Source organism: Falco naumanni, chromosome 1 (assembly GCF_017639655.2).
Source record: "Falco naumanni isolate bFalNau1 chromosome 1, bFalNau1.pat, whole genome shotgun sequence".
NCBI lineage: Eukaryota > Metazoa > Chordata > Aves > Falconiformes > Falconidae > Falco > Falco naumanni.
The window spans coordinates 80,707,917-80,719,967 of NC_054054.1; the positions used below are offsets into that span (position 1 = coordinate 80,707,917).

At 39.7% G+C, this 12,051-nt stretch overlaps 1 protein-coding gene across 4 annotated transcripts in view; it reads right to left on the reverse strand.

The window, feature by feature from the left end:
• FSTL5 (follistatin like 5) overlaps positions 1 to 12,051 on the reverse strand; it is a 320,790-nt gene that overhangs the window by 69,816 nt on the left and 238,923 nt on the right. For all 4 annotated transcript variants that reach the window (XM_040601355.1, XM_040601338.1, XM_040601348.1 and 1 more), the window contains exon 9: positions 1,153 to 1,314. In XM_040601355.1, the coding sequence (XP_040457289.1) occupies positions 1,153 to 1,314 (162 nt within the window). The remainder of the gene's footprint in view (positions 1 to 1,152; positions 1,315 to 12,051) is intronic.

Genomic DNA, 12,051 nt, shown 5'->3' on the forward strand with positions numbered 1-12,051 from the left:
AGTGTTTCTGCAAGGTAATTGTTCATATACACCCAGAAGACAGGGCCATTAAAGAACAGAGGACTATGACACCTATAGGGAATGTAAGACTCTCTTCAGAGAAGCATTGCTGTCTGCCTGTTCTGCTGTTTCTCACGCTGACTACTGTCTTATCCTAACACACATCCTGTTTCTGCAGATGAACAAGAGAAGGCTTTGAAAGGAACAATGGCAGCATTATTTTTTTTTTTTTTTTTTTTTTTTGCTATGGCTAGTTAAAAATCACCAGAAGGACTGCAGAAGCTAGAAGGTTTTGTACTGGGCAGGTTCATTGAATTTGCTGAGCCCTGAGGATTCACAGAAGATTCATAAATACCAGTTTGGCTTTTATTATTTATTTATTTATTTATTTAATAAACTTTATTGTTGATTAAAAGTAAGACTTTCCTTTAGGGCTTGGGTTTGGTTTTGGTGTTTTTGCTTTGGTTTTCCTGGTTCTGTTTTGCCTGTTTCTTTCTCCTTGTGTGTGCAGTGTCTTTGCACTTTCCTGGAGGCTGTCTGAGACCCCTCAGAAAACAGCACATGCATTTCAGGTATTTCTTCTTCTGTCCTTTCTGCCACCAGGTCCCCAAGTCACACTAAGATTCCTACCAGTTAAAAAAAACCTTCTGTTTTCAACTGAGCTGCAGTACAAGTAAAGTTTGGTCTATGTTCTGATTTATATCTAAATTTGGACTCATGAATAATAACTAGATCAATATAAATGCATTAGAATAAATCCTTACAGGAAAAAAAACATTGCCTCTTACTTTAAGTATTAGTGTTGAATACTCGTTGAATGGCATTAATATAGTTGTAGGGGCAAATTCTAATACCAGGTTGGGACTGGGTCTTGGGCTGCTTGCTCTGCTCAGAGGCTGCACTTTTTTGAACAACAGAGAAGAGCATATTGGAATTTGCTGGTAATCCTGCCAGTAAGTACAACTGTTATTCTAACAAAAAGAAAGCTGAGATGATGTGTGTCTTGGGGAGTAACTGGAAGATATCTTATGAAATATTTTAGCTTAGACTTCAACCCTTGATTAAAATGATGTAGGAAGGACAACTAGTACAGAAAGGATGCACTGACAGAGCATTCTCAACCTGTAGAAAACTATAAATATGCCCCTTTACCTTGAAGAGTTAGCTGTTTGGATAACTTCGGAGTGATATCAATTCCATTCTTCAGCCAACCAAGTTGTGGGTTGGGAATACCTTCAGCATGGCACCGCAGGCTAGCCGTCACCCCTGGCTCCCTTGCCTGGCTCTCTGGATAGACTCGGATGACTGGTGGAACTGAAGGCAGGAAAAAATTACAATTAGTAGAAAAAAAGTATTATTTTCATTTTAAGAAAAAAGAATTCTAAGCAATTCTGAAGGCTCCTGCAGCTATATATAACAACACACAGAGGTGGTATTAGTCACATATTCAGTGACATTTAATGCTGAACTCTATCACAGTAAATTTATGAAGCAGAAAGAATGTTCTGTGAGAAAATCCTCAATTCACTGCCTGTGGTATCAATGAATTGCCTGAATTCTAATTCAATACTTTGGGATTAAGTACTAAGATTTTTATTTTTCCTTATATTTATTTATAAAATATGAATAGCGTACAACCAGTAAGTTATGATGTGATGTACAGAGATTGTAACTGCCCTGTTTTACAAACCCTTTCTTTAACACTTCATCCCCACCTTTCCTTGCATCCAAAACACCTATGAGCAATCCGTTTTACCTATACAAAACATTTAACCACAGAATTATGTAATAGTTGAAGCTGAAAGGGACATCCAGAGGTCATCTTTTCCAGTGCCCCTGCTCAACCAGGGTCCCTTAGAGCCAGTTGTCCAGGACCAAATCTAGGTTTTAGCCAGGCGTCCTCAAACTTTAACCAGGGGGCCGGCACGCGGATGAAGTGGCAGGCAGTCATCTGTGGCTGCTTGGTTACCCCCCCCAACCCCTGGCGGGGGGGTGTGGGGGGTGTGGGGGGGTGGGGCAAGGGGGGTCTGTAAATACCAGGGGCCAGATTGAGGAACCTGGGGGGCCGTATCTGGCCCGCGGGCCGTAGTTTGAGGACCCCTGCTTTAGAGTATCTCCAAGGAGGGAGAGTCTACCACCTCTCTGGGTAACCCAAGCCAGTGTTTCATCACCCTTACATTAAAAAAAACTGTTTCCTGATGTTCACACAGAACCTCCTATGCCCAGGATACCATTTGCCTTCTTTCACTACATAGGCACATTGCTGGCTCATGTTAAACCTGGTCCCCCATCACGACCCCTAGGTCCTTTTTGGTCAAACTGCTTTCTACCTGGGATGCCCTCAACATATGGGATGTTTTTCCCCAGGTGTAGGACTTTGCAATTCTCCTTGTTGAACTTAATGACATTCCTGCCAGTTCATTTCTGCAGACTGACAATTTCCTTCTGAATGGCAGCATGACCCCCAGGGGTATCAGGTACTCCTAGTTTGATGTCATCTGCAAACCTGCTGAAGACACAACTCTGCCCCATCATCATGATCATAGAATCATTTAGGTTGGAAGAGACTTTTAAGATCATTGAGTCCAATCATTAACCTAACACTGTCAAGTCCATCACTTAACCATGTCCCTAAGCACCACATCTGCATCTCTTTTAAATATTCAGGGATGATGACTCCACCACTTCCCTGGGCAGCCTGTTCCAGTGTTTGACAGTACCCTTTCATAGGATTCATCAGGCTGGGCCTGATCCCCTGGTTGTCTTGTATGTGCCGCATGATAACATTGAAGATGATCTGCTCCATCACCTTACCCAGCACTGAGGTCAGGCTGACAACCCTGTAGTTCCCTGGATCATTCTTCCATCCCTTCTTTTAGATGGGCATCACATTGGCTAACTTCCAATCAACTGGGACCTCTTTGATTAGACAGAACTGCTGATAAATGATGAAAAGTGGCTTGGTGAGGACTTCTGCCAGCTCCCTCTGTTCCCTTGGGTGGATCCTGTCCAGCTCCATAGACTTGTGTGTGCCTACATGGTGTAGCCAGTTGCTGATTGCTTCCCCTTTTGAATATGGAGGCTTCATTCTGCTCCCTGTCCTTGTCTTCCAGCTCAGGGGCTGGGTATCCAGAGAAAAACAGGTCTTACTATAAAAGACTGAGGCAAAGAAAGCATTAAGTACATCAGCCTTTTCCTCATCTTTTGTCACGTTTCCCTCTGCATCCAATAAAGGATGCAGAATCTCCTTAGCTCTCCTTTTGTTGTTAATGAATTTATAGAAACTTTTTTTATTGTCTTTTATGGCAGTAGTCAGATTATGTTCTACTTGGGCTTTGGCCCTTCTAATTTTCTCACTGCATAACCTCATGACATCCTTGTAGTCCTGAGTTGCCTGCCCCTTCTTCCAAAGGTCATAAACTTTATTTTTTTCCCTGAGTTCCAGACAAAGTTCTCTGTTCAACCAGGCTGGTCATCTTCTCCATCAGCTCATCTTTTGGCACATGAGGACAGCCTGCTCCTGTGTTTTTAAGATTTTCTTCTTGAAGAGTGCCTCCCTTCCTGCACTTCTTTGCCCTTCAGGACTGGCTCCCAAGGAACTCTGTTAACCAGTCTCCCAAGGCCAACGTCAGCCCGCTCTCCAGAAGTCCAAGGTAGCAGTTCTGCTGACCTCCCTCCTTACTTCTCTAAGAATCAAAAACCTCTATCATTTCATGATCGTTATATCCAAGAGAGCCTCCAACTATCACATTGCTCACAAATCCTTGACTGTTAACAAACAGCAGGTCCAGTGGGATGCCTTCTCCAGTTGATTCACTCACCAGCTGTGTCAGGAAGTTATCTTCCACTCCAGGAATCTCCTAGACTGTTTCCCCTCTGCTGTATTGTATTTCTAGCAGGCATCTGGTAAGTTGGAGTCCCCCATGGGAACAAGGGCTAGTATTATGAAACTTCTACCAGCTGCTTAAGGAATATTTTGTCTGCCTCTCTGTCTCTTCATCCTAGTTGGGTGGTCTATAACAGACTCCCACCATGGCATCTGCCTTGTTGGCCCTCCACCTGATTCTTACCCATAAACACTCAACCCTGTCATGACCATCATTAAGCTCTAGACAATCAAAACACTCCCTGACATACAGGGCTATCCCACCGCCTCTCCTTCCTTGCCTATCTCTTCTGAATTTATAGCCATCCACTGCAGCACTCCACCATATTTCCATGACAGCAACTATGTCATAGTTTTCCTCCTGCACGATGGTTTCCAGCTCCTCCTGTTTGTTGCCCATGCTGTGTGCTTGGGCATGGCCATTGGTGTGGATGCACTTCAGCTGGGCTACTGATCCTGCCACCTTACTGGGGGGAGAAGCCCTAATTCCTATGTGACCATTCTCAGACACTTCCATGGTTTCTATCACATCAATAACCCTTGTGTTTTTGCTGCCACATGGATCTCCACCCCCTGCCTGCACTTAGACAGCAGACTGGAGGACCTTGCTAGCACACTACCCCTTGAACACTGCTATGCTGCCCCCAGGCTCATCTCTAGTGAGCCTAGTTTTATCCCCTTCCCCCTTCAAATCTAGTTTAAAGCTCTTTCAATGAGCCCTGCTAACTCCTGTGCAAAGATCCTTTCCCTGCATTGAGACAGGGGTACCCCGTCTGTCACCAGCAGCCCTGGTGTTGTGTAGACCAACCCATGATAAAAAAAAAACCCACAATTCTGCTGGTGACGTCGGGCTCGGAGCCAGGTATTGAGCTGCTGGCTGTTCCCGTTCCTTCCCTCACCATTCCCTGCAGCCGGCAGGACAGAGGGGAGCACAGCTTGTGCCCCCGATCCCCTCACCAGTCGTCCCAAGGCCCTGAAGTCTCTCTTGACTACCCTCGACTTCTCGTTGCAACTTCACCGCTGCCTACCTGAAAAACCAGTAACGGAATATTATCCGAGGGCTGTGCCAGGGTAGGAAGCTTTCTCCTCACACCTTTAATCCCGTCCCCAGGGACGCAGCAGACCTGCCCAAGAGATGGGTCTGGTCCGCACACTGGACCGTCTGCTCCCTTCAGAAGGGTCCCCTGTGACAATGGCCCGTCTGTCTGTCTTTATGGAAGCCGTTCTGATGCGGGGCGCAGGCTGACGTAACCATGGCGATACCTCCATGCTAAATGAACCATCATCCTCATTATTTTTTGGTTCTACTTACAGAACCTCACACTTACCAAGCGAGGGTGCTGGGAAGGTGGGGTGCAGGCCCTGTTCTCCTGGCCTGTTGGTAGCCCTCCCAGCTGCTGGTGCTCCCTGGCATTCTCTTTTATACACCTGTGGGGGCTTGGCTGCCATTACTCCTGGCCCTGTCTGAGTCCCATCAGCCACTGCCACGTGAGCCGGGGGCTCCTGGGGGCTCCCTTGGCTCCCTGATGTTCCCCAGTGCGGGGACCCCCTGCACACCATGCTAGAGCGCTGTGCAGCACCAGAGCTGCTCGCCTCAGCCGCCACCAGCGAGGATGTTACACAGCACCGAGTGCTGACATCACTTTCCCAGGGTTTGGAAACTTGCTGCGGAATATGCTTGCCAACTACAAACCTGCCTCATTCCACACGTCAGTATTGGCAGACAGAGGGCATATGATGTCACAACGCACATATTCCTATTGATAATCGCTGATTAAGCAAGATTTTAAAATCTTTCTGTATAGGTTTTTTTAGATGAATAGCTATTGATTTTATCTTTAATTATGTACAGAGAGAACTTGCTTGAGGTTGTTTCTAACAATAAAAAGAATTAACTGTAATGAAGGTTAAAGAAGTATATTTCCTATTCTCCAAAGTTTTGTTTAAAGCAGCTTTAAAAATGTGGAATACTTAGTTGGTGTCACAAAACACAGCTGGGTAGAGGATGAAGTATCAGTTGATAATGAAAGAAGATAACAAGATCAAAAATTAACTGCACCTATTTTGGCATGAGATTAAATATTTTCAAATGCTATCCAACCGTTTACAAGAAATGTCCCAGCATGCTGTCCTATTAGAGCACAGAAATGCCTGAGATTTTCTACGTTGCAAGAAATACACAAGTGTACTGTGTCTCAGATAGGATGTAAAAATCAGTCTGTTTCAGGGATATTTTAAACCCAGTTAGAGATGAGGGTCTTTTCAAATAACATACATGGAAAATTACACATAATCCCAATGTGCAAACTGCAAAAATACAATTAAAGAAGATGGAGGAAGATTAAAAATGTGAAAATTATGGCTGCTAATTCTTTAGACTACCAGCTGAGAGCAAAGGCACATAAAAATCAGGGATTACAGGTTTGTATTGAGTTTTTGGAAGGGACTTTGCTTTTACAGACACAGATCTCTACTTTTCGTTTCAAGCATGACATTCCCATTCCTGCTTCCTTTCTATTTCTTCCGTGTTCTGTGTCCTTTCCCACAGGATTTGTGTTCCATACCCAGACCTTGCCTTCCCTGCTGTGCTCCTCAGACTGAGCCTCACTCGGCCTGAACCTCTGTCAGTACCTCTGCTGACAGCCTTATTCTGCCACACTTCCCAGGGTCCAAATTTCATGTCTGCCCTGATCAGCATTTCTTGACAGAAAGTCTACCCGCTGTTGCAGATTCCCCACTGCATCAAAGCCAAATAGTTTATTTCTCCACCTTGCCTTGAGGAGCAAGAAGCTGCTTCTCCTTGGAGACACAACTGCTGTCATTTAATACTCTCAAGCATCTCAGCAACACAACATTTAGGCCTAACAGCAAGGCATTGCAACTCACTGCATTCTAACTGCATAGGATATTTCTCATCTTTTTTGTGCCAGTGAACTGTTCCCATTGCACAGAAAATCTTATGGGTATTTAACTATTACTCCTTGACAGACTTTTACTGAGTGTGCACAAAAAGAAAATTCTTAATAGTTCAATTCTGGTGAATTTTCATTGAATATAAGAAAAAAAATCTATTAGTTCACCATCAGGAAAAGGCAGAAGATACTTTTAGGGCAACTTTACTCTTAGCAAAGTTCTAGCAAATACTGTAACTGTTATCAAATACTTCCTAAACAAACAAAATCAAACCCTGCATCACAAGATGCTATTGTTGCTAAATTAACTATCAATGGTCAGGATATGGGAAGGTGAGGACCTGCTCAAATGAAATCAAGTCTAAGTTTTCTTCTACTATCTCATATTCCTGTAGTAGATCTTGTTCTCTTTAGCAATGTTTTCCCACACACAGAGGTACCAGAATGACAGAGTTTATCTCTTGCCCTCTCTTTCCTCCATTTGCTGCCATTTCCTACTTTCATCAGCAAATCTATGTCTGATAGGTTAAGTATACAATGTGAAAAATTTTTGAACCCTTGTTTTGCATTGTATTTTTTTATTTTATATTACCCTAGAGCCTACCTTTAATATGCCACCAAGAACTGTTCACCTGAGGCATGCAGGCAATTAAAATATTAGTGCAGTGTGGGCTCAGTTTAAAAAGTTAATTTGATATGACGGGTTTGATGTAAACTCTTTGGGTTCATTTAAATCACTTTTTTTGTGTAACTGACCATAAATATTACCAGCAAGAAAATTTTAATTACACAAATAGTGTGATTGCTTATGCTGACTTTCAGAGAGGTATGTTCTCATATCTTAATCTAAAGCAGCCTACTTACCTCTTTATGAGGGTTCATTACATAGGTTAAAAAGAGAGGGAAGGAAAGACACTGCATGACTGCATTTAGCAGAATCATATATAATACATAATTGAATGGATCTGTACATCCCTTATAATTTAGTTCAGAAAGCCATGTGAGACTGTTGGTTCCACATATGGTGATTATGTAACTATTCAATACATCTTAAATTGCTATAAACCCCTCTAAAGATTATTTCAGTCTGGTATAGGTTGGGGGGAGGGCAGGGGGAAGAGAGAAAATAGTCTGTTCAAGCTGTCTGGAGTCAGGGGAGAATGCATGTGTTTAAGAAACAAACGTAAGACATATAGTGAGCTAGGTTCTTCTATTACTGTATATGATAACTCTTCTTTTTGATAAAACCGAGATACTTTGTTTGGAAAAACAAAGGTGGTAAACAATTCTTCAGACACTAGGACTCAATGGTTTATAGCTGGCTGAGCGTCCTTTCTTCGCTTTAAGGTACCAAAACTGTCGGCCTTTTGTCTTGGAACTAAGGTGGGGATAATTCTTGTCACCTCTCTGCAAAGAACTTGCCTTGTAAATCAATGTGAAAGCTCAGGAGTAGGATGCCATTGTTAATATATATAAACAGAAAGGAAAATGTCACATCGGTGCTACGTATATATTAAGCCAATTTGTAACGTACACCATAAACGCATATAATTTTTAGAGAGGGTTGAATTTAAGGCGGTCTTCTTTTTTCTTTGTAATATGGTTAATGGTGTTTTGTTTATCGAGAAAGAGCTTCCCAAAAGTGAAATTCTTCAGATTTATACTTTTAAAAATCTAGGCTATGACACATAAAAGCTTGTAAAACAGCAAAACTGAGTTGTAAAAAATTAGTATTTAAACTCCTCTAGGTATCACGTCTATAACTGCCAATGAGATCAATAATGTTAACATCTCTGGTTATGGATAGCATAGATCTGTAACTCGATAAACATAAAGTTAATGAGAAAACACAAACTTTCTAGGTATTTCAGGTTTTTCAATAGCAATTTTCAAGACTTTGAGTCAGATGTAGATACCATGTTTGTGTAATCCCAAGAACTGTAATAACAAAAAGATCGATTATTTTTAATAATGATCTTTTAATTAATTTAACCGATAACATAAACATAAGGAAAAAAAATCTGGTTTTATTATTCAAAATGTTTTTTCACTTAACTGATGTATAAGGTTCCATTGTCCTAAATAGCTGAACATTAACATATGACATGCTTAACCAAATATGTTAATACTAAAGGGCATTTTAGAGACAGGTGGCCCCCTACCAAATACAACAACCCATATCACAAGAATATCTGAGTTTCTTACATATTTCTTGCTCTGATCACTGTTTACTACTTTGTTTAGAAGAACTTTACCAGCATTCCCCTATAAACTTTTGAATGGCTGCTGCAGAAAAAACAGAGGCTAATAAGTATAGGAGTAATGATACAAATCCTTCTGAAATTCAAATTAAGACAGATTTTAACAAATTATGGACTTACTATTATAAATATTTTTTGGGAGACTGAACTACATAGCTCCTTTTTTTTTCAGTGATACTAAGACCATCATATGCACCTATCATCTGAGAACAGACTTTCTAATCCATGGGATTTATGACATGTGATGTCAAGAACACTAAAGGAAAAATACGTAATGAAATGGATCTCAATATCACAGATATATGGAGAAAAAAGTAAAAAATAAAAATGACAGGCTCAGATTCATATAGTCATATAGCCTCAGAATCATTTAGTCAAAAAATTATACACTTTGAAAGTTTTTAAGTATTATGTAAACTCTAATGCTTAGCGTTTAATGAAAGAGTTACTCCTGCCCTATTAAAACTTTGGTTTTGGTTCTTTTTTTAATATTTTATATGAAAAAGGATTAAATAACAATTTATTGTAATATTGCTTGCAACAGTTACTTTACCATATTATTTGTATAAGATTAGACTGAATTTTCTCACCATAAACCATGTCTTTTATAGTGCTCATTATCTGTACTGTTAAGACTCCAAAGGAAGCTCATTATTCTTTACTACTGTACCAGTCAATTCAAATCTCAAAAAATTCCTGAAGATTTTAATCTTAAAGAAAAATAAATAAAAATTATATATATTTAATATATATAATATATATATATATACATATTATATAAAAATATAGTATTTGCAAACTAGTTGCTGTAAAAAATAAATTTTTTTCCTAAAAATATACAGATTTACACAAATGGAAATAAAGAAAGAACATAAAATCCAGTTACATTGTTTTCATTGAACCTTCACACTGGATCTTTGTGATCAGTGAAGCTTCAATTATCACATAAACCTTTTGTCTGACTCTCTTGTTAATAGAAATATCATTATATTAATTAGTCATTATCAAAGCTACAAGCACTGACCATCATGCCTGTGCTTTGGAGGAAGATTACTGCTTAGAAGTACAGATTTAAACTGTGGAAGAGCGTTCTTTTTGATTTTTAATCTCAATGGTTTTAACTCAGTTTATCCACAATATGCAAAACAAATGATCCTATTGCTCAAAGGGACTTCTTTCCCCTTTTCCTTGCTCCCCAAAACCTCAGCATCCAAAATCATGTTGGAAGGTACCACTCCAGTGCTGACTTGTGGAACAGCAGCTCTCTGAGCAGAGCAAACATGGTCTAGTCAATTTGTTCAGACAACTTTAAGTTTATATGAATGATAAAAAGGAGTAACAGTAGTGATTGCCTTTGGCACCACAAAGGTTTACAGTGGTTTCCAGATGAAAAATACAATTTTCTGACAGACACACTGTCACCAGAAAAATCTGCAGTTGTCCTTCACCTCTCTCAAATTATGCTTCTTGGTTTTCTAGTCTCAGAGAAAACTTTCTCCAACTTAAGTGGAGTTTTACCTCATTGTGTGCTGAACTAACACAAACATGAAGAATCATAGTATTTTAACTGTTCCAATGCACCTCTTCAAGATTATTAACACATTGAGATAGGCAGGGAACCTGTGAAGAATATTTTTTTTTTTTTAATAAATTAGGGTAAAGCACACATAAAACAGAGGAGGAGAAAGCTGGTCAAGGACCTTCTATTGTGCTCAATCACCAATTATTCTGCTGTGTCTGCAGGAATTAAAATATGAGTAAATGGCACTTCAGTCTTGTCTTACTTTAGCCAGTATTTTCTACCTGACCTTTTAAATAACACAAAACAATCTCTCAAGAAAAATTTGAAGGAGCAAAAGATGTTGATGCCATGTATTGGCTCACGGAGGACACTCCATTTACAAGTGTTGGAGGTCAGGAGGGTAAGACACGAGAAAAAAAATATTTTAGAGAGATGGATGGACCAATACTTTAAGCCAATTTCCTGGAGAAACACAATGGCAGAGACAACATGTTAAGAAAACCACAAACCACCACTAAATATCAAAGTATTTTGAAGTGTGAAAAATATTAACAACAGAAAGTCAAATAAAAAGGCTATTGGAAGAAGAATGAATCATATTAAAGGGCAAAGTAATTTGGAAGCTGCATTTGGTGTGAATATCAATGAAAGATATTCGTATCAGAAATTATTTCAGCATTTTTGGATAAGACATGTCAAGAAAAGTCATTTATAGTAGGGATTTATGCAACTGACTAACAATTAAAAAACACCAAAAGAATGATGACAACTGCAGTGGCAAAGAAACTATAGAGTATGCTTCAAGAGAAAGTTAAAGCCTGCTAACGCAAAGGAAATTTGCAGGAGAATATTGAGTGCAAACATGATTCTGGATAGGATTAAATATCAAAATGGAATGACAAACACTGGTAGTTTACTGCAGAAAGGTAGATTTAAGAGTCAAAGATAAATATGAACATTGAAATACTAGGAAGGCACAAGGTCACTCACAAAAATAAGACATTAAACCTCACTGGGGATAAAGTACACTTGGAAACTTCATCAGTGGAGATCAATTGCTTAAAATAACTTAGGAAAAAAATCACATCTGGGAATAAAAGCTAGGAGAGGGTACTATTGGTCAAGAGAAGGGACAGGCCTGTCTTCAGTAACCATTGCAGTCAAGTATTGTCCAAGTACAGAGTTGAGGAAAGTGGTTCTTAAAACTTGAACAGATGTAGGAAAATGTAAAGATGAAGATTTCAAGTCCAGATACCTCAAGTTCATCTACTAAAATGGTTAGATTTCAAAATAATAAATGTGAATTTAGAAGCCTACATCAATTACAATACTTTCAGGGTAGTGCATTTTTTAAATCTTCTATTAAATGCAACATTCTTAACACAAGAGACCTATGCACTTAATTTTTCCAATCTCTTCTCCAGAATTGCTAAATTAAGGTGAAAAGCTACTTCATCTCTATATATCTAT